The sequence below is a fragment of the Heterodontus francisci genome, chromosome 3 (assembly GCF_036365525.1).
Source record: "Heterodontus francisci isolate sHetFra1 chromosome 3, sHetFra1.hap1, whole genome shotgun sequence".
Taxonomy (NCBI): domain Eukaryota; kingdom Metazoa; phylum Chordata; class Chondrichthyes; order Heterodontiformes; family Heterodontidae; genus Heterodontus; species Heterodontus francisci.
This window is the reverse complement of record NC_090373.1, coordinates 162,511,230-162,534,922: the sequence shown is the minus strand read 5'-3', so window position 1 is coordinate 162,534,922 and position 23,693 is coordinate 162,511,230. Positions and strand designations below refer to the sequence as shown.

General features: G+C 43.8%; 1 protein-coding gene across 3 annotated transcripts in view; it reads right to left on the bottom strand.

The window, feature by feature from the left end:
• fig4a (FIG4 phosphoinositide 5-phosphatase a) overlaps positions 1-23,693 on the bottom strand; it is a 133,569-nt gene that overhangs the window by 42,784 nt on the left and 67,092 nt on the right. For 2 of the 3 annotated variants that reach the window (XM_068027266.1, XM_068027260.1), the window contains exons 14-15: positions 21,521-21,566; positions 391-539 (exon numbers count right to left, since the gene is read on the bottom strand). In XM_068027266.1, coding sequence (XP_067883367.1) covers positions 391-539; positions 21,521-21,566 — 195 coding nt within the window. The remainder of the gene's footprint in view (positions 1-390; positions 540-21,520; positions 21,567-23,693) is intronic. The other variant, XM_068027272.1, reaches the window with a different exon arrangement.

Here is a 23,693-nt window from a genome sequence, read left to right as displayed (position 1 = left end):
AATGACCGAACTGCCTCCTGAGAGTGGATTGGTTGCCTGCCCCTTGTCCTGTTAAAACCGGAAGTGGGCGTGGTCAAGATGTGTTGGGATACTGTTTCAGATTATTAATAGTTCAACCTCCCATCTGAACCAAACCCACCGAAAAAAGGTTCTACAACTAGTTTGCTGACCAGCTGGAAAAGTAGGGGAAACTAAGGCAGTGCTGCAGTTGGTCTGTACATATGAGGGTTGGGAGTGCTAGGCACGAGGTTGGGGAGGGTGGTGGAAAATAGGAGTGAAGAAAGGCAGGTTTCCCCAATTATTATTGGGGGGAAATCTGGAAACAAAAGGTATTCAGTAAATTGAACAAATTAAAGCAATTGGAATCCAAAAATGCAACATATTGCTCACCGAACAGCATCAGTGTCGAATTGCAGTCTTGGTTTATCAATTACACCTAGTGCGTACAGCTGGTATGCCAAAGCACATTTTCCCACCATAAACTGAGCAGTGTTTGTACGATCCAAGCAGTCAACACAGTTTGTCCTTAGAACACCAGTCTGAAACAGAATTTAGACAGAGCAGCACAATAAATTATATTGCGACCATAATATCTAGTTACCATTCATTAACATTGTACTTCTCTTTTAGTAGGCTCAAAAATATTAGATCATGCAACAGAAGTCCTTGATTTTGATGCCCTCATTTCAGTAAGGAAAGAATCTGAGAAACTTGCCTTTTGAGGTACAAAGAAAAAGCAAACCTTGTACAATTTTTTTGTCACGACAGACTTTGAAAAATGGAGAAAAATACCTGCCACAATAGGAGGTAATATACTGGCATGGATTAAGGATTGGTTAACAGGCAGAAAACAGAGTATGAATAAACGGGTCATTCTCGCGTTGGCAGGCTGTGACTAATGGGGTACCGCAGAGATCAGTGCTTTGCCCCAGTTGTTCACAATATATATCAATGACTTGGATGTGGGGACCAAATGTAGTATTTCCAAGTTTGCGGATGACACAAAACGAGGTGGGAATGTCTGTTGTGAGGAAGATGTAAAGCGGCTTCAAGGGGATTTGGAAAGACTTAGTGAGTGGGCAAGAACGTGGCAGATGGAATATAAATGTGGAAAAATCTGAGGTTATCCACTTTGGTAGAAAACAGATGTGCAGAGTATTTCTTAAATGGTAAGAGATTAGAAAGTGTAGATGTACAAAGTGACCTGGGTGTTCTTGTCAATAAATCACTGAAAGCTAACATGCAGGTACAGCAAGCAATTAAGAAGGCTAATGGTATGTTAACCTTTATTGCAAGAAGATTTGAGTACAGGGGTAATGAAGTCTTGCTTCAATTGTATAGAACCTTGGTTAGACTGCACCTGGAGTACTGTGTGCAGTTTAGGTCCCCTTACCATAGGAAGGATATGATTGCCATAGAGGGAGTGCAACAAAGGTTCATCAGACTTGTTCCCGGGATGGAGGGACTGTCCTTTGAAGAGAGATTGAGGAAACTGGGCCTGTATTCTCTAGAGTTTCAAAGAATGAGAGATGATCTCATTGAAACCATACAAAATACTTAAAAGAGATAGACAGGGTAAGTGCAGCTAAGATGTTTCCCCTGGTTGAGGAGTCTAGAACCAGAAAACACAAATTCAAAATAAAGGGAAAAGCCACTTAGGAGGAGATGAGGAGAAATTTCTTTACTCAGAAGGTTGTGAATCTTTGGAATTCTCTACTCAAGAGGGCTGTGGAAGCTCAATAATTGAGTATGTTTAAAGCAGAGATTGACAGATTTCGAAATACAAATGACAAAGGAGATATGAGGATAGTGTGGGGAAAAGGCATTGAAGTGGATGATCAGCCATGATCGTATTGAATGGCGGAGCAGGCTCGAAGGGCTGAATGGCCTACTCCTGTTCCTATGGTACACTTTTGTCAATTATGCAAATTAAAGAAAACCTCAAATTGAAGAAATTGCAAGTTAACTCTGTAAAACTGACGAATGGCAACATGGAAAACACAGTGGATGCTGGAAATCTGAAAACCCCCCAGAAAATCTGGAAATACTCAGGTCAGGCAGCATCTGTGGAGACAGAAACAAGAGTTAATATATCAGGTCGATAACCTTTCACCAGAACTAGGAAAGGTTAGAAATGTAATAGGTTTTGAGCAAGTGAAGGAAAACAAATAAAAGGGAATGTCTGTGATAGGGTGGAAGACAGGAGCGATTAAATGACCAAAGGGTTGGTGGTGCAAGGCCAAAGGGAGTGGTAATGGGACAAGTAAAGAAACAAAAAAAGGTGTGTCTGGAGGAGGTGTACATACGGACATACTAAGTAGGAGTAGAAGTAGGTCATTTGGCCCCTTGAGCCTGCTCCGCTATTCAATAAGATTATGGCTGATCTGTTTGCGTCTTGAATTCCACACTCCGATCTACCCCCGATAACCGTTGATTCCCCTGCCTAACAAGAATCTATCTACCTCCGCCTTAAAAATATTCAATGACCCTGCCTCCACCACCTTCTGAGGCAGAGTGTTCCTAAGTCGCACAACCCTCAGAGAAAAAATGTCGCCTCATCTCTGTCCTAAAAGGGCAATCCCTAATTTTAAAACAGTGCCCCCTAGTTCTGGACTCACCCACAAGAGGAAACATCCTTTCCACATCCACCTTGTCAAGACCGTTCAGGATCTTATAAACTTCAATCAAGTGTCCCCTCACTTTTTTAAACTCCAGAGAAAATAAGCCCAGTCGGTCCAACCTTTCCTCATAAGACAACACGCACATTCCAGGTATCAATCCAGTAAACCTCCTCTGAACTGCCTCCAATGCATTTACATCCTTCCCTAAATAGGGAGACCAAAACTGCACACAATATTTGAGATGTGGCCTCACCAATGTCCTCTATAACTTAAGGATCACATCCTTACTTTTATTTTCACTTCCTCTCGTAATAAAAGATAGCATTCCATGAACTATCTTTATTCCTTGCTGTACCTGCATACTAACTTTGTGTGACTCGTGCAACCGAACACCTAGATCCCTCTGCAACTCTGAATTCTGCAGTCAAAGTGAACAACTTCACATTTTCCCACATTATACTCCATCAGCCAGATTTTTTCCCACTCACTCAACTTATCTATATCGGTCTGCAACCTCCTTATGTCCTCTTTACAACATACTTTCCTACCTATCTTTGGGTCATCTGCAAATTTAGCTACCATGCCATTGCTCCCCTCATCTAAGTCATTGATATAAATTGTAAAAAGTTGAGGCCACAGCACAGGCCCCTGTGGGACTCCACACATCACATTCTGCCAATCAGAAAAGGACCCATTTATGCATACTCTCTGTTTTCTGCCAGCCAGCCAATCTTGTTTCCATGTTAATAAGTTACCCCCTACATCATGAGCTCCTACTTTGAGCAATAACCTTTTATCTGGCAACTTGTCAAATGCCTTCTGGAAATCCAAGTACAGTACATCAACAAGTTCCCCTTTATCCACCACACATGTTACTCCTTCAAAGAACTCCAATAAATTGGTTAAACATGAATTCCCTTTCACAAAACCATGCTGACTATTCCCGATTACCTTGAGTTTTTCTAAGTGCTCAGCTATAGACTCCTTAATGATCGATTCTAACACCTTCCCACGAAAGACATCAAGCTAACTGGCCCCGTTTTGTGTCTGCCCCCTCTTCTTGAATAAATGGGTTATATTTGCTACTTTCCAGTCTGATGGAACCTTTCCAGAATCTAGCAATTTTGAAAAATTAACTCCAGCACATCTACTACCTCATTAGCCACCTCTTTTAAGACCCGAGCATGAAACCAATCAGGACCCGGGGACTTGTCAGTCTGCAGCTCCATCAGTTTGCTCAGTTTCCCTGGTGATTGTAATTTCACCAAGTTCCTCTCTTCCACTTCCTGATTTACAGTTATTACTGGAATGTTTTTTGTATTCTCTATAGTGAAGACAGAAGCAAAATATTTGTTAATTTCATCCGCCATTTCCTTATTATCTACTATTAACTCCCCATTCTCACTCTCTCGAGGACCAATGCTCACTTTACTTACTCTTTTAGATTAGATTAGATTAGATTAGAGATACAGCACTGAAACAGGCCCTTCGGCCCACCGAGTCTGTGCCGAACATCAACCACCCATTTATACTAATCCTACACTAATCCCATATTCATATTCCTACCAAACATCCCCACCTGTCCCTATATTTCCCTACCACCTACCTATACTAGTGACAATTTATAATGGCCAATTTACCTATCAACCTGCAAGTCTTTTGGCTTGTGGGAGGAAACCGGAGCACCCAGAGAAAACCCACGCAGACACAGGGAGAACTTGCAAACTCCACACAGGCAGTACCCAGAATCGAACCCGGGTCCCTGGAGCTGTGAGGCTGCGGTGCTAACCACTGCGCCGCCCTTCCTTTTTAAATACCTGTAGAAACTCTTGCTATCTGTTTTTACATTTCTAGCCAGCTTCCTCTCATACTCTAATTTCTTTCTCCTGATTAACCTTAGCCATTCTTTGCTGCTCTTTATATTCTGACCAATCATCTGACCTGCCACTCATCTCTGTGCAATTATATGCTTTTTCCTCAAGTTTGATGCTTTCCTTACCTTCTTTAGTTAACTCCCCTTAGATTTTTTCTTTTATAGTAGGAATATACTTATTCTGAGTATTCTGAAGTATCCCTTTAAATGTCTGCCACTGCTTCTCTGGTGATCTATAAACCTAGCCTAGTAAACCAGTTCACTTCAGCTAGTTCAGCTTTCATGCCCACATAGTTGCCCTTATTTAAGTTTAAAATATTAGTCTTAGATCCACTCTTTTCTCTTCCAACCTGGATGTAAAATCCAATCATATTGTGGTCACTGCTACCCAGAGGTGCCTTTACTCTGAGGTCATTAATTAATCCTGTCACAACACACAAAACCAAGACTAATATAACCTGCTCTCTGGTTGGTTCCAGAACATGCTGCTCTAAAATGGCAGAATGATGAATAGCTGCTGTCCGAAGGAAGAAAAAAATGAGAGCAAAACTTTGCTTAAACCCCATTACATTTCCAACTTTTCATTTTTGATGAAAGGTCATTGACCCGAAATGTTAACTGTTTCTATCTCTACAAATAAATGGCAGTTTGTTTACATATGCAGTCTTTAGAAGTGCCAATGTGTGCAAAGGGACTACCTACAAGTGCAGCTAAGAGTGGCAGTATTACTACATTTATTTTACAAGTGTATGAAAACTGATGATAAATTATTGTTCCTTTTCAAATTAGCTCAAATTACTTTGTATTCCCACCCCAATGATTATCATCCAAGAGTTCATATTATTCACATGTCTTCTGTCAGATTGGTTCAGTTGGTAGCAATCTTTCCCAGTCCAAGTCAGAAATTTGTGGGTTCAACACTGTTCCTGGAACAGATAGTCTAGATTGACAGATTTCTGCTCACAAATTTCAACTTTGTTCAGAATTAATAGCAGTCTATATTACATTTCTGATGACTTCCCAAATATCTGTTATTTGTGCTCTCCGCTAGAGTCAGCTTGTATAGGCAAATCCACACTTTCATGAACTGAAACTTAATCTTGTATGTTACATATCTGGGTTAGTAGCACAACAGGGTAATAATAAATCCTTTTCCATTGAGATAGGCACAAAAATAATATAGGAGACCATCATATACTCCTGAACTCTCCAGGCATGTGTAAAAAACATGCTGACAGATTGCATCTTAGGTTAGACAACTGATTAGATGTACGTAGAAACAGGAGTAGGCTACTTTGCCCCTTGAGCTTGTTCCACCATTCAATGAGATTGCGGCTGATCTGTGATCTAACTTCATATACTCCACCCTTTTTCCCATATCCTTTGATTAGCAAAAATCTATCAATCTCAGATTTAAAATTAACAACTGACCTAGCATCAGCTGCCATCTGTGGAAGAGAATTCCAAACTGCTATCACCCTTTGCGTGTAGAAGTGTTTCGCAATTTCACTCCTGAAAGGTTGGTTCTAATTTTTAAGCTATGTCTCCAGTAGGAATTGTTTCTCTCTATCTATCCTATCAATTCCCCTTAATATATTGAAAACTTCAATCAAATCACTGCTTAACTGTCTAAATTTCAGGAAATAACTCTAGTTAATGTATCTCTCCTCATAATTTAACCCTTGGAGTCCAGATGTCATTCTGGTAAATCGATGCTGCATTCCCTCCAAAGATTAATATACATTTCCCAAGGCGCTGCCCAGAACGGTGCATAGAAACAGATCATTCAGCTCCATGAATCAATAGCTGCGTTCATACTCAACACGAGCCGCCTGCTCTAATTCCTTCTTCCCAACCTATCCCGTTTCCCTCTATACCAGTCTTTCTCATGTATTCTTCAATCACTTCATGTGGCAGCCAGTTCTCTCTTCTCACTACGCTGCACAGAAATTTTCCATTTGCACGTGGCCATCTTATATTTACGCACTCTTGTTCTGGACTCATCACAAGTGGAAAACAGCTTCTCAACATCCATTTATTGTATTTCTTTTATATTTCTTATATTCCTTTCTCTTATATTTCTTTTCCAGAGAAAAGTCTCAGCTCATCCTGTTACTTCTGCTGACATCTTTGGAAAATATCTGGAGGCCAGTACAGCTCACGATACTTCAACTATGTGGATTTATTATCTACCATCTTTTGTATGCTATATTCCTCTAGAAATGAACGTCAGTAGTTTATTGGCACTCTGAAGCCTTATCAACTTGTGTTGTACTTGGTGATTTATGATTTGTAGTCTCAGATCTCTGAGTCTCTATCCTAATTTCTTGCTTTCCAAGGAATATGTGGCTTCCTTATTCTTCCTACTCACTCTCACTCAGCTGTATTGAATTGCATTTGCCATTTATCCACCCACTATTAAGAAGTACAATTATACAAAAGTAATATAGAACAGATTAATTAGAAAAATGTTGCAATGTTCACAGGCACATTCATTTGTTCTTGGCGTCTATCGTAACAAAACAATGAAACTTTTAACTGAGTTTATAAGCTATTATGAACTCTAACTTCTGCTGCGACAGGAAACTAAATGGTTGGATCAAGTGAACAGGCAAATTGACCACTGTTACATAATCCAATTGGAAGCTTTGCAGCATGCAGCTGTCAAATCATATTTTCAATGGGGAATCGAGTCCATAACAGTCGCCTGTCCTACCAGAAGACTCCCCCAAATGGGAAGCAGTCACAAATAATTAACTCATGCCTGTTAACTTGCCTTCTTTGACACCTGTTTGATGGGAATTCCCAAATGAAGCATGCATTATACTACAAAGAATACATAACCCGGGCAGTAGAGATCAAAGGACTCTGAGGTCTCAAACTAAACAGTCTGACTTTGCATTCAGCTACAACAAAAAAGCCCCTTGGGACTTAAATGCATTTGAAAATCCCAGGGTAGCTACCCACTTAAGATTTCATTCAAAAGTATACAATTTTGAGAATCCTGTGATCTGAAACAGGACAGACCCTCAGATTGATCAGAAAGCGCTTTTTGCAATTCAAATATAATTTCAATGAACTATAAAAACAGACAGTTTTAAATATAGCAGTGGAAGATTTACATAATTACTGCCAGATTGTAAATTTTAAAATTCATGTATGTGGGGAAAATAAAGATTAATGGGATGATTTTAATCCGACCACCTGGAGGAAACAGGGAAAGCAGTTAAATTGGTTCGAAGTCTTGTCCACTGACATCCCACACAGATATTGCCGTTTTGAATTTGAACCTGCTCTGAGAGGCGACAAGAACCTGTGCCTAAACCCGGCACAGTCATTTTCACTGGTGGCCTGAGTGGGGAAGCTTTACCTCTCGCTGAAAACAGCTGGAACATGGGCTAGAAAAGACTCAAACAGGTTTGTTTTTTTCACTTCCTTTGCAGGACCAGCGGTTTAGGTGTCCCCTGGCCCATGCTTTCCCCCTTTCCAAATAGGAGATTCTCCTGCAATCCCCTTCCTGCGACTTAGGTTGTTGACAGTGATTGCTCCTTCAGCGCTGGCCTCTGGCCAGCCAATGCCAGACATTCTGCTCCCACCCACCAGTCAGGTACTGCTGCCCACCCATTTCGAGCTGGTAGCTGACCAGTGGTACGCAGATGCAGCCTGGGTACTAAACTTGCCCAGGCCTTACACCACTGAGGATAAGGTGGTGAGGCAAATGCTCAATTTCTCCTCGTAGTTAAACTCGGACTTTAAATGTTTAGTCTTGGGTAACTACTTTTAACCATGGTTTAATTTTTAAATACCAATCTTTAAGTACATATGGTAGCCTAATGGTTACAGTAATGGACTAGCAATCCATTGGTTAAAATATTATCACGGACAGTAAGAAAATAATTAATTAAATCTGGTGATTATTTTATCTAGTGGCAGGCAAATAATGAAAGCAGATTGTTGTCAAAACTCAAATTCACAGAAGGAAACCTGTTGTCCTTACTCAGTTTGGCATACACATGTCTCCGGTCCCACGCTACGTGGTTGAACCTTAATGCAGCCTTGCTAGCATGGCCCACATCGAGAGAACAAATATATAAAAAATCTTGCACTGCCATGCAAAGTCTGATGCACATAAGTATAGCATACAGTTTCACAAAGTTCTATGCTATTTCTTTTCCGTTGGTTCTCCAAACCAGACCATGTACCTGTTCTATTAATAAATCAGTTCCTTTTCATTCTTCAACATCAGGGTGTTAGAAGACAGAGATCAACATTACATTACAGAAAGCTACACACTAGGAGTGAATTTAGGATGCAGAACTGGGCTGAGAAGTGGCAGATGGAGTTCAACCTGGAAAAATGTGAAGTGATTCATTTTGGAAGGTTGAATTTGAATGCAGAATACAGGCTTAAAGACAGGATTCTTGGCAGTGTGGAGGAACAGAGGGATCTTGGGGTCCACGTCCATAGATCCCTCAAAGTTGGCACCCAAGTTGATAGGGTTGTTAAGAAGGCGTATGGGGTGTTGGCTTTCATTAACAGGGGGATTGAGTTTAAGAGCCGCGAGGTTATGCTGCAGCTCTATAAAGCCCTGGTTAGACCACACTTGGAATATTGTGTTCAGTTCTGGTTGCCTCATTATAGGAAGGATGTGGAAGCTTTAGAGAGGGTGCAGAGGAGATTTACCAGGATGCTGCCTAGACTGGAGGGCATGTCTTATGAAGAAAGGTTGAGGGAGCTAGGGCTTTTCTCATTGGAGCGAAGAAGGATGAGAGGTGACTTGAGAGAGGTGATTTGATAGAGGGTTACAAGATGATGAGAGGCATAGATAGAGTGGATAGCCAGAGACTTTTTCCCAGGGCGGAAAGGGCTATCACCAGGGGGCATAATTTTAAGGTGATTGGAGGAAGGTTTCGGGGAGATGTCAGAGGTAGGTTCTTTACACAGAGAGTGGTGGGTGCGTGGAATGCACTGCCAGTGGTGGTAGTAGAAGCAGATACATTAGGGACATTTAAGCGACTCTTGGATAGGTACATGGATGATAGTAGAATGAACGGTATGTAGGTAGTTTGATCTTAGAGTAGGTTAAAGGGTCGGCACAACATTGTGGGCCGAAGGGCCTGTATTGTGCTCTACGTTCTATAAAACAGTAATTCCCATGTGGAATCTGGGTAGGGATTAGATTGCCAAAGGCTAAAGCTCAAAAGGAATCATGAATTGCCTCAGACTGAATTACAATGCAATGCAACTACAGCACATTAAAATTAGTGCAAACCAAATTTGTCTAATTCAGCAGACGTCAGTTGTAACCTGACAAATCTGCTAACTTGCATTATAGAAAATTTACTGAGAAGAAAAGTTTAAAATATTAATGCTATATACAGTACTAAAAGATCCATGAGAATTCACTCTCCCTTCATTCCATGATTTCACTTCAACTGGAGCAGAGTCCAGCGCTGTTGCTATTCACCAGAGTGACAACTGCCAAAAATAAACCCAGTGTCTGAAAATAATTTGTGAAAAGATACTACACCTAACCTGAAGAAATAACTCAACAATTTTGATATTGAATCAATTTTGAGTAAACTAGATCAAACACAGTGATTGATAAAAAAAAACCCCCACAAGAACTGTAATACTACTCTGATTACAACCTCATTCCTGGGTTGACATAGCGCTATTCAACCATTTTTTTTGCCACCTAAATTTCCAGAGCATAATCCTATCCTGAACTCACTGATCAGCTCCACAGCCTCTCTCCACAACCTCCCAGAAGGGTAACAAATAATCACTTCAGCTTTTATCAGACCCAAGGTTTTTTGGTCAAAACCATAACCTTGTTTGCATTTGTTTCTGGTTTCTGCAGAAGTGGTTTCTCCACTTCACCTGATTGTGACCACTGCATCATCTTCGACTCACTTCTCAATACTTCGATTAACTTATACAGTTTAAAAAACATGCTTTATTTACAGTGGCAATTTTGCTGGTAGCATCAGGGAGACAAATATGCAGTGATACAGAATTTAAGAGGATAACAAACAGATTCCCTATGACTGCAACTGCAATGCTGCAGTTAAAGGTTTTTCCACATTTGTCAAGATACTATTGTAACTCAGTATATCACTGGAAAAACATCCTCTGAGGACAACAGTTGAAATTCTGTATCAAAATAAAATCTAGAAAAAGATAGGTTTATCCAACAATCCTTCTTCTTTGGCCTCCTTGTCGCGAGAGACAGTGGGTAAGCGCCTGGAGGTGGTTAGTGGTTTTTGAAGCAGCGCCTGGAGTGGCTATAAAAGCCAATTCTAGAGTGACAGACTCTTCCACAGGTGCTGCAGATAAAATTGGTTGTCGGGGCTGTTACACAGTTGGCTCTCCCCTTGTGCTTCTGTCTTTTTTCCTGCCAACTGGTAAGTCTCTTCGACTCGCCACACTTTAGGCCCGCCTTTATGGCTGCCCGCCAGCTCTGGCCATCACTGGCAACTGACTCCCACGACTTGGGATCAATGTCACAGGACTTCATGTCGCATTTGCAGACATCTTTAAAGCAGAGACATGGACGGCCAGTGGGTCTGATACCAGTGACGAGCTCGCTGTACAATGTGTCCTTAGGGATCCTGCCATCTTCCATGCGGCTCACATGGCCAAGCCATCTCAAGCGCCGCTGGCTCAGTACGGTGTATATGCTGGGGATGTTGGCCACCTCGAGGACTTCTGTGTTGGAGATACGGTCCTGCTACCTAATGCCAAGGATTCTCCGGAGGCAGCGAAGATGGAATGAATTGAGACGTCGCTCTTGGCTGACATACGTTGTCCAGGCCTCGCTGCCATCGAGCAAGGTACTGAGGACACAGGCTTGATACACTCGGACTTTCGTGTTCCGTGTCAGTGTGCCATTTTCCCACACTCTCTTGGCCAGTCTGGACATAGCAGTGGAAGCCTTTCCCATGCGCTTGTTGACTTCTGCATCAAGACACAGGTTACTGGTGATAGTTGAGCCTAGGTAGGTGAACTCTTGAACCACTTCCAGAGCGTGGTCGCCAATATTGATGGATGGAGCATTTCTGACGTCCTGTCCCATGATGTTTGTTTTCTTGAGGCTGATGGTTAGGCCAAATTCATTGCAGGCAGCCGCAATCCTGTCAATGAGTCTCTGCAGACACACTTCATTGTGAGATGTTAATGCAGCATCGTCAGCAAAGAGGAGTTCCCTGATGAGGACTTTCCATACTTTGGTCTTCGCTCTAAGACGGGCAAGGTTGAACAACCTGCCATCTGATCTTGTGTGGAGGAAAATTCCTTCTTCTGAAGATTTGAACGCATGTGAGAGCAGCAGGGAGAAGAAAATCCCAAACAGTGTAGGTGCGAGAACACAGCCCTGTTTCACGCCACTCAGGATAGGAAAGGGGTCTGATGAGGCGCCGCTATGCTGAATTGTGCCTTTCATATGGTCATGTCATATGGTCATGGAATGAGGTGATGATACTTACATCCAATCTTTTCTAGTAGTCTGAAGAGACCACGTCTGCTGACGAGGTCAAAGGCTTTGGTGAGATCAATGAAAGCAACGCAGAGGGGCATCTGTTGTTCGCGGCATATCTCCTGTAGCTGGCGAAGGGAGAACAGCATGTCAATGGTGGATCGCTCTGCTTGAAAGGCACACTGTGCCTCAGGATAGACACGCTCAGCCAGCTTCTGGAGCCTGTTTAAAGCGACTCGAGTGAAGACTTTCCCCACTATGCTGAGCAGGGAGATTCCACAGTAGTTGTTGCAGTCACCGCGATTACCTTTGTTTTTATAGAGGGTGATGATATTGGCATCACGCATGTCCTGTGGTACTGCTCCCTCGTCCCAGCACAGGCAAAGCAGTTCGTAGAGTGCTGTAAGTATAGCAGGCTTGGCACTCCTGATTATTTCAGGGGTAATGCCGTCCTTCCCAGGGGCTTTTCCACTGACTGGAGAATTGATGGCATCACTGAGTTCCGATTTTGTTGGCTGTACGTCCAGCTCATCCATGACTGGCAGAGACTGGGCTGCATTGAGGGCGGTCTCAGTGACATTTTCCCTGGAGTACAGTTCTAGGTAGTGTTCCACCCAGCGGTCCATTTGCTTGCGTTGGTCAGTGATTGCGTCCCCTGATTTAGATTTGAGGTGGGGCGATCTTCTTGATGGTTGGTCCAAAAGCTCTCTTCATGCCATCACACATTCCTCTGATGTTTCCGGTGTCAGAGGCCAGCTGAATATGACTGCAAAGGTGTTGCCAGTAGTCATTTGCGCAGTGCCTGGCTGTTCTTTGTGCAGCGCTTCTGGCTGCTTTAAGTGCCATGGATGTTAATTCGCTGGGGACTTTCTTGCAGCTCAGCAGTGCAATGCGCTTAGTGGCTATGACAGGTTCCATCTCTTCAAAGTGAGATTGAAACCAGTCTGCATTCTGCTTCACACATTTGTCATAGGTAGTCATTGCTGAGTCATAGATGGCACCTCTGATGTGGGCCCACTTGGTCTCTGCATCCCCTGTAGGAGTGTTTTGGAGGGCTTTTCAAGTGAATTTAGAAACTTATGTAACAGCTGTGGATAAGAAATTCTGCTAGTGTTGATGCGTGGGCAGCCCTTCTTCTTGGAGTGATGCAGCTTCTTTGGTTTGAGTCTAACCTTGCTGTAGACCAGGGAGTGGTCGGTGTCGCAGTCCGCACTGTGGAAGCTGCGTGTGATTTGAAAGCTGTTTAAAGAGGCTCGCCTTGTGACGATGAGGTCCAGCTGGTGCCAACGACGTGATCTTGGGTGCCTCCAAGAAACCTGGTGACAGAGTTTTGTATGAAAGAACGAGTTGGTGATGCACAGATTATGATAGATACACAACTCAAGCAGTCTCTGTCCATTCTCATTCATCCTTCCAATGCCATAGCGCTCCAGGCAGGAGGACCATGAGTCATGGTCGGCCCCAACCCTGGCAATAAAGTCCCTCAGCAGGAACAGATGTTCGGTATTGGGGATGCTACTTATGATATTATGGAGTTCCTCGTAGAACTGGTCTAGAGGTTCAGGTGGGGAGCAGAGTGTTGGAGCATAGATGCTGAGTAGGTGTACTGGACCAGAGGCAGTGAGCAGTCAGATGGACAGTATGCGTTCCGAGCCATTTGAGGGTGGCTCTATCATGCTGAGCAAAGAGTTTCTGATGGCAAAGCCCACTCCATGCTGTCTTGGTTCTTCAGGATCCCTGCCCTGCCAGAAGAAGGTGTAGTCTTGCTCTGCTAGAGATCCGCTCGCAGGGAGGCGTGTCTCCTGAAGTGCTGCAATGTCCACATTGAGTCTACTGAGCTCGTTGTTAATGATGGCGGTCTTCCGAGAATCGTCGATTTGTGTAAGGTCATCCGACAGGCCAGGACACATAGTTCTGACATTCCAGCTTGAAAAACGAAGGGCTGGTACCTTCTTTCCTTTTTTTGTCGAGCTATTTGGTGCGGTGTTGCAGTCCACTTTTCGGGCAATGACCCGGAGCTCCAAGCACCCATTGAAGCAGGTGGACTGTGGCGGGACAGAACTTTACTGACCGGGGGCTGCCCAGTTTGAGGCGGGTGGTAGCTGTCCAATGAGATGCGATGAGCTCTCCCACCGACAAAGGCAACCCACGGTGCCCAATCTCTACGTCAATTGAGCTGGACTTATAACCCATAACTGCTGCCTTCCGTGTTGTTTCGGTCGCTGTGAGGCAACTATGGAGTGACCTCTCCATGGCACATGCCTGGGCGGATGTATGGAGGTTGTGAGTTGCCCAAGCGTCAAAACCCCCCTCTCAGCCTTCCTGGTGGGGTCCAAAGGAGTGCAGAGCACGACGTCTGGCACTGGTATGGTTGCAGGAACTGCCGGAAACATGCCAAAGGTGACACATGACCGCCTTCGGGGTTCCGCTCCGGATTTTCTGTTCGGGTTTACTCCCTTAGCCTTGGTCTCTCCCGAGATGCCCACAAGGCAGTGGGGTTGTTAGGGCCCCTGCTCAGGGATAGGTGGATGCCGGTGGGAGGAGGTGGGGGGGAAGGGGGTGCGAGGGGAAGGGGTGCAGCGGGAAGGGGTGGAGGGAAGAGGGTGTGAGGGGGGAGCTGGGAAGGGGGTGTGATGGGGCGAGGGGGAGGGGGGCGGAGGAAGGGGGTGCAGGTAATAAAACATGTCATCAGCTCCCACCATTGTCCTCTCGTGATCTGAATGCTGGTGGGGTATCTTCATTAATTGGTTAGTAGTAATGCACTTAAGAAAGGACCTCATCAGGGTAATCGGGTTCTCGGTGAACCTGTTCGCTTCCATCTGCATCGTCTTAGTCAACAAATGGATAGCGACCCTGGCGAGCAGGCCAGCCCACAGCCTGCAAGGCCTCCTCGATATCAGCGTCCTCCAGTGTACAGCATGGAAGGAGACCTTGCCTTTGTTGTACCTGACTTAGTTCAGTTACTCTGATGCGGCTCAAAGCGCATATGCAGCGCAATGTCGGCGAATTCCTGCTGGTACTGGCGCTCTAAGCTGTCGCCCACCTCCCGGAGGACGCGGTGAGCTTTCGTGGCGGCGGCGGAGGCTCGTTCATGCCACAAGTACCATACCACATGCTGCCATACCTCTAACCTATCGCATGGAGCTGTTCCGAAAATGCACTGGCACAATTATCTAAATTGCCTGCAAATGACCAGTGTATTGAGGTCCTGAGGTCATGAAAGCACTACATAAATGTAAGTCTTTCTTTCTATCCAACAATACTATGAAGATATTCAATTTTACTTCAAATTCTCAGCAGTAAAAATAAATATAGCATATTTTACAATTCTTGGAATTTTAAAGTTTTAATCTTCGGTCCTTAGTGCACTAGATCTTTCTTGACTTCACTCTCCCTTTTATATAGGTTCCGGTGGAAATATTGAGACTAATAGTTGGGGCCTATTAGGGCAAAGAGGATGATGCATACTTAGAGGTGCAAGGCAAGGCAAGATTACTCAACAAGTACTTTGTTTATAAGGAAAAGGGTGTTGACAAAATACTAATAAAAGTGGAAATGGAAAAGGTAATGGAAGGGGTGAAAATTGATAGGAAGGATGTACTGAAAAGGCTGGCTATGCTTAGAGTGGATAAGTCACTTGGTCTGGATGGCTTGCATCCTAGGTTGCTGAAGGAAGTGGGAGTGGAGACAGCAGAAGGGCTTGCCACTATCTTCCAATCTTCCCTGGATAGGGGGGAGGTGCCAGGGGATTGGAGAATGGCAAATGTGACAACCTTATTCAAGAAAGGGTGCAAGGACAGTCCTAGTATCTACAGGTCAGTCAGTTTAACATCAGTGGTGGGTACGGTTTTAGAAACAATCAGTGAAAAAGCAACAGGCATTTGAAGAGCTGCGAGTTAATTTAGGAGAGTCAGCACGGATTTGTAAAAGGCATATTGTACTGGACTAATTTAATTGATTGTTTTGATGAAGTAAGTTTGATAGTTTTGAAGGTTGATGAAGGGAAAGCATGGATGGTATCCATATGGATTTTAAGAAAGCATTTGACAAAATGCCACATAAAAGGCTGGTTAAATAGAGTGAGAATTCATAGAGTGATTGATCAACAGTAATTTCTACCTTATACCGAGCATACCATCTAGGGCTTTGCAATGCATAAAACAAGACTGTGTTGCAGACATTATAAATCAGACACTGGGGTGTTATGGAAACTGCATGAGTTAGTCCTTTCACAAATGAGCATTTTTCATGGCTTTAATATGGCCATTTCTAACAGGCATTATATAAAAGCAAAATACTGCAGATGCTGGAAATCTGAAATAAAAACAAGAAATGATGGAAATACTCAGCAGGTCTGGCAGTATCCATGGAGAGAGAAGCAGGGTTAACGTTTCAGGTCAGTGACCCTTCATTTGATGCTGCCAGACCCGCTGAGTATTTCCAGCATTTCTTGTTTTTATTATGGTTTATATTACTGCCTACAGCACAGCTGCGGAGATCTCTGTAATAACCTCAGGGATTCTGGAAAAACCTGGGGTTAACCTGGGATGGTAACCAACATGCACAGATTTAAGGTAGCCAGGAGGAGATGAGAAGAATTTTTCTTGATGACATTATTTGATCTTATGATATGGGGATGGCAAAAGAGAAGGAAAATTAACTTGTAAATTAAGAATCGTGCATTACAAAAGAATAAGTGCAGAATATTGCCCCTAGTGTAGGTAGGTGGTCGGAGAATAGTGGGGATGTGGTAGGCAATATGGGATTAATGTAGTGTAAAAAAAGGGTTGGTCGGCACAGACTCGGTGGGCCGAAGGGCCTGTTTCAGTGCTGTATCTCTAAGAGAAAAGGGTTTGTCATAATCTAATCTTCCCCAGATATGGGAGAGGTACCACAGGATTAGAGACTGGCAAATGTGATACCCTTATAGAACGAAGGGTGTAAAGACATTACTCGTAACTACAGGTCGGTTAGTTTAACATCAGTGGTTTTAGAAACAATAATCAGGGGGAAAAAAAAAATCAACAGGCACTTGGAGGGGTTTGAATTAATTAGAGTGAGCCAGCACAGATTAAAAAAAGACAGATTGTGCTTGACTAATTGAATTTTGATGAAGTAACAGAGAAAGTTGATGAAGGGAAAGCAATGGGTGTTGTCTAAATGGATTTTAAGAAAGCGTTTGACAAAGTGCTATATAAAAGGTTGGTTAACAAAATGGAGGTTCATGGAATGTCAGCTTAGATAAAACAAACTGGCTTCAGATGCAAAACAGCAAGTCATGGTAAATGGTGGCCTTTCAGACTGGAGAATGGTAGACAGTGGTGTTCCCCAAGGTTCAGTGCTCGGACCACAGCTTTTTTGATTTATATAAACGACTTGAATATTGGAATACAGAGTAAAATTTCAAAATTTGCCAATGATACCCAACTTGGAGGTGTGACAGACAGTGAGTTGATACAAATTGACTGCAACAGGACATAGAAAGGCTAGCAGAATGGGCAGAAAAATGGTAGACGGAACTTAATACACAGAAGTGTGAGGTGATGCATTTGGCAGAAGACATAGGGGGAGGCAATATAGACTTAATGGCAAAGTTCTAAAGAGTGTACAGAGACAGAGGGACTTGGGGGTTTATGTGCATAGCTCTTTGAAAGTGGCAGGACATATTGAGTGAGTGGTTAGGAAGATAGGAACAGGAGTAGGCCATTCAGCCCCTCAAGCCTGTTCTACCATTCAATGAGATCATGGCTGATCCGCAGCCTAACTCCATATACCTGCCTTTGGTCCATATCCCTTAATATTCTTGCTTAACAAAAATCTACCTATCTCAGATTTAAAATTAACAACTGTCCTAGCTTCAACTGCTGTTCGTGGGAGAGAGTTCCAAACCTCTACCACCCTTTGTGTGAAGAAGTGCTTCCTAACATCTCTCCTGAACGGTCTGGCCCTAATTTTTAGACAATGTCCCCTAGTTTTAGAATCTCCAACCAGTGGAAATAGTTTATCTTTATCTAGCCTGTCTTTTCCTGTTAACATGTTGAAGACTTCGATCAGATCACCCCTTAACCTTCTAAATTCTAGCGAAAACAGGCCTAATTTGTGTAATCTCTCCTCGTAACTTAACCCCTGTAGTTCAGGTATCATTCTTGTAAACCTACGCTGCACTCCCTCCAAGGCCAATATATCCTTCCTAAGATGTGGTGCCCAGAATTGCTCACAGTACTCCAAGTGGGGTCGAACCAGGGTTTTGTACAGCTGGCAGCATAACCTCGGTGTCTTTATACTCCAATCCTCTAGATATAAAGGCTAGCATTCCGTTAGCCTTTTTGATTATTTTCTGCACCTGCTCGTGGCATTTTAAAGACATATGCACCTGAACCCCCAAGTCTCTTTGGGGACATCCACTGTACTTAACCTCTTCCCATTTAGAAAGTAACCTGCTCTATCTGCCACAGTATTGCCCATTCACCTAGTCTGTCAATATTTCATTGCAATTTTACGCTATCTAGAGTGTCCACAATGCCGCCTAACTTTGTATCATTAGCAAATTTGGATATATGACTTACTATGCCATCATCCAAGTCGTTAATGAATAATGTGAATAATTGAGGCCCCAACACAGATCCCTGCAGGACACCACTAGTCACATCCTGCCAATCAGAGTACTTACCCATTATCCCCACTCTCTGTCGCCTACCACTCAACCACCTTCCTAACCATGTCAATAATTTACCCTCAACTCCATGGGCTTCTACCTTAGTTAACAGTCTCTTATGTGGGACTTTATCAAATGCCTTCTGGAAGTCCATATAAATAACATCCATAGACATTCCCCTGTCCACTACCTTAGTCACCTCTTCAAAAAATTCAATGAGATTTGTCAGGCATGACCTTCCCGTCATGAATCCATGCTGGCTGGTCCTGATTCACTGAAATTTTTCTCGGTGTTCAGTCACCCTATCCCTGATTATAGACTCCAGCAACTTGCGCAACACATATGTCAGGCTAACTGGTCTGTAATTTCCTTGGTTCCCCCTTTCACCCTTCTTAAAAAGTGGAGTGACATGTGCAACTTTCCAATCCAGAAGGACTACTCCTGAATCTAGGGAACTCTGAAAGAGTATAGTTAGGGCATCTACAATGTGTTCCCCTACTTTCTTTAACACGCTCGGATGGAAACTGTCAGGTCCTGGGGATTTCTCACTCTTTAGTTCCATTAATTTCTTTGTTACTGATGATTTACTTACGTTAATTGCATTAAGTCCCTGTCCCCTATCGGCAATTAATTTTTTCGGGACTTCCGGCAAGTTATCCTCCTTTTCAACTGTAACTACTGAGTAATTGTTCAACATGTCTGCCATTTCCCCATTATCAATGACAATATCTCCATTTTCAGCTTTTAGTGGGCCTACATTGCTCTTGACCACCTGCTTTTCCTTTAGCAAAGCATGTGGGTTATTTGGCTTCATAATTAAAGGTATCAAGTACAAAAAGCAGGGAGGTTATGCCGAACCAGTATAAAGCTCTGGTTAGGCCACAACTAGAGTACTGCGTCCAGTTCTGGTCACCACACTTCAGGAAAGATGTGAGGGTTCTTGAGAGGGCGCAGAGGAGCTTTATAAGAATGTTTTATTTTAGCTACAAGGTTAGGTTGGAGAGGCTGGGGTTGTTGTCCTTGGAGCAAAGGAGATTGAGGGGATATTTGATAGAGGTGTACAAGATTATGACAGGTTTACACAAGGTAGACAAAGAAAAGCTGTTCCTATGAGCTGATGGTACAAGGACAGGACACAGATTTAAGGTTTTGGGCAAGAGATGCAAAAGGGATGTGAGGAAGAACTTTTTTTTTTTTATTATGCAGCGAGTGGTAACGAGCTGGAACACTCTACCTATGAGGGTAGTGGAAGCAGAGACGATGAATGATTTCAAAAGGAAATTGAATGGGCACTTGAGGGAAATAAAACTGCAGATAGTGCAGGGGAAAGGGACTGACTGGATTGCTCTACATAGCTGGCATGAACACAATATACCAAACGGCCTCCGTCTGTGCCATAACGACTATGGGCAGAATTTTGTTCCGCCACTGGCGGCGGGCACAGAGGCAGTGGGGGGCAAACAAAATGGCAGGAGGCACAGTTTCCTACATTGTCTGGGCCCCTTGCCATTTTGTCTGGGACGGGGAAGGCAAAGGACGACCTTCCTGCGCCAGGCCAATTGAGGCCCTTACGTGACCGATTAATGGCCATGTAAGGGCCTCTTCCCACCTCCACCTCAATTTTGTGGAAGGCAGAGGGGCCCGCCACCACGGGAAGACGGTCAGATAAAGGCTGGTGGCCTCCTAGCCGGGGGTGGGGGGTTGGGTGGGGAAGAGAGAGGGGGTCCTTCCTTTGGGCACAATCCAGGGCCTCCAGAGGATCCTCCTGGCAGTGATTGCCAGCCCCCACCACCACCCCCCACCCATTCCTTGCCACCAGGGCTTGCCTGAATGGTCCCGACGACACCAACACCACTCACCTGTGCCTGGAACTCTCCTGCAGGACCGACAGTCGCCACTGCTCCCTGTGGTGCTGCCAGTACTGCACAGCTGCCGGCCTTCCGATTGGCCGGCAACTCTGGAGGCAGGGGCCCGTCCCTTAAAGGGATGCCGACTCGACGGAAGGCAGTTAACAGACTACCCACGTTTGATGGCTTCAGGGTTCTGATGGAGGGCCGAGGTGGGACTCCCCATACCTTTTGGCACACTGGCAGGACCCCCATCACCTGAATAAAATGCAGCTCTATGACTCCAATAAATCCTGTGACGAATGTAGATTTGTATTTTTATGTTGCATACATATCATTAATAACACATTTTAAAATGGTTAAATATGACATAGAACTTACTTGATTCCCTACATAATCATCAATACAATGTTAACCAACATAATTAACCAAATGTTTCTGAAATTAATTGCGTAAAAGTAACTTGGTGCTACAATACAATTAACTTGTACTGCACTGAGGAAGTATGCTGTATAATGATGTAAAATCACGTTACCTATATTCATAATTAACCCCATGCACAGTAACTAGGCTATATTTTTTGTGTTGTCACATTATAACTTTTAAAAAATTTGTTCTTGGGATGTGAGCATTTATTGTTCATCCCTAATTGTCCTCAAGAAGGTGATGGTGAGCTGTGTGGTGTAGGTACACCCCCACAGTGCTGTTTTTCTGTAGCCGCTTGACACAAGAGAGTGGCTTCTTAGGCCAATTCAGGAGGTAGTTACAAGTGAACCACACTGATGTCGATCTGGAGTCACAGCCGGTCTGGCCGAGACAAGGATGGCAGATTTCCTAAGTATATGAGTGAACCAGATGGCTTTTTACGATGATCTGGTAGTTTATTAATGAGACTATTACAGATTTATTAATTATTTGACTTTAAATTTCCCCAAGTTGTCATAGTGGGATTTCAACTCATATCTGGAGCTTTAGACCAAGGCTCTGAATTACTAGTCCAGTAACATTAGCACTCCCTTCTGTTACAGTACCAATTCCTTTCATTACCTGTAAGCGACAAGTATTGTGAATACATCCACTTAGCTCATCCCATCTGTGAAAATGGAAAAAAAAAAGAGTATGAGAAACAGAGAGAGAATACACAAGTTGTACACAGTACAATGCCTTTAATTATTTCAAAGTGATTCATAAAAAGGCATACAGAAATAGATATGGCTAATACAGAAGAGGTTAGGAAGTGTGATTGAAAGCATGATCGGAAATATTCATTTTGAGAAGGTAATTGAAGCTGGAGAGATGAAAACATTTAAAGGGAGCTCAAAAAGAGTAGAACCAAGGCAGCAATTAAGCTCTGGCACTGATATGGGTGGGGGCGGGGGGAGAAGAGAGGTAGCACAAACAGAACATGGGAAGCAGAGGAACAGAGCAAATATCTAGCTAGAGCAGATTGCAGAGCAGGGCAGGTCAAGGCCATTAAGGGATTCATAAACAAGGATTTAGATGCTGATCTACTTTGCTCCCGGTCCTCCAAAACATCCCCTCAAGTATAAACTTTCTTCATAACCTCCCCCGCACTTTTTTGATAACTCCTCCAGCCTTTCAACCTCCCTAGAACTCTTGGTACCTTTGTCTCTGACTCGTGCACCACACACCTCTCAATTTGTCCCACCATTGGTGGCCATGCCTTAAACCATCTGGGCTCCACACACTGGAATTCCATCTCTGAACCCTTTGTCTCTCCAGATCCCCCTCATCCTTCAAGATCCTTCTTAAAACTCACCTTTTTGGCCAAATGTTTGGTCATCCCTCCTAATAGCTCCAGCAGCACAGAGTTCATTTTTTGTCTGATGTCTTTGTTAAGCACTTTGGGAGGTTTTTCTGCATTAAATGTTCTATTTAGTGCGAGTAGCTATGGTTTCAACAGCTCTAGTTATAGAATGGAAATCATAACTAAACTAATAAAATCTAATAGAATGAACATATGGATTTTAAAAGAAATGTACTGCACAATTCATAATGTTATAATAATTTTTTCGCAACCAATTACACTAATTTTATGTCTTCCATCTGGCATACAGTACTGGTCACCACATTACAGGAAGGACATAATTGCTCTGGAGAGAGTACAGAGGAGATTTACAAGAATGTTGCCAAGGCTTGCAAGTTGCAGCTATGAGGAAAGATTGGATAGGCTAGGGTTGTTTTCCTTAGAACAGAGGAGGCTGAGGGGTGACTTAATTGAGATGTATAGCATCATGAGGGGCAGAGATAGAGTAGACAGCAAGGACCTGTTTCCCTGAGTGGAGAGGTTAATTACCAGGAGGCACAGATTTAAGGTGACTGGTAGAAGAACACAAAGGTCCGAGTGTATCAGGCCTGTGTCCTCAGTACCTTGCTCTATGGCAGCGAGGCCTGGACAACGTATGTCAGCCAAGAGCGACGTCTCAATTCATTCCATCTTCGCTGCCTCCGGAGAATACTTGGCATCAGGTGGCAGGACCGTATCTCCAACACAGAAGTCCTCGAGGCGGCCAACATCCCCAGCTTGTACACACTACTGAGTCAGCGGCGCTTGAGATGGCTTGGCCATGTGAGCCGCATGGAAGATGGCAGGATCCCCAAAGACACATTGTACAGCGAGCTCGCCACTGGTATCAGACCCACCGGCCGTCCATGCCTCCGCTTTAAAGACGTCTGCAAACGCGACATGAAATCCTGTGACATTGATCACAAGTCGTGGGAGTCAGTTGCCAGCGTTCGCCAGAGCTGGCGGGCAGCCATAAAGACGGGGCTAAAATGTGGCAAGTCGAAGAGACTTAGTAGTTGGCAGGAAAAAAGACAGAGGCGCAAGGGGAGAGCCAACTGTGCAACAGCCCCGACAAACAAATTTCTCTGCAGCACCTGTGGAAGAGCCTGTCACTCTAGAATTGGCCTTTCCAGCCACTCCAGGCGCTGCTTCACAAACCACTGACCAGCTCCAGGCGTGTATCCATTGTCTCTCGAGATAAGGAGGCCCAAAAGGGAGAAGGATTAGAGGGCACAAGAGGAAAAGCTTTTTCACCCAGAGGGTGGTGGGTGTCTGGAATTCACTGCCACGAACAGTGGTGGAGGCAGAAACCCTCAACTCATTTAAAAGGTACCTGGACCTGTACCTGAAGTGCTGTAATCTGCGAAGCTCTGGACCAGGTGCTGGAATGTGGGATTAGACTGGGGAGCTAGT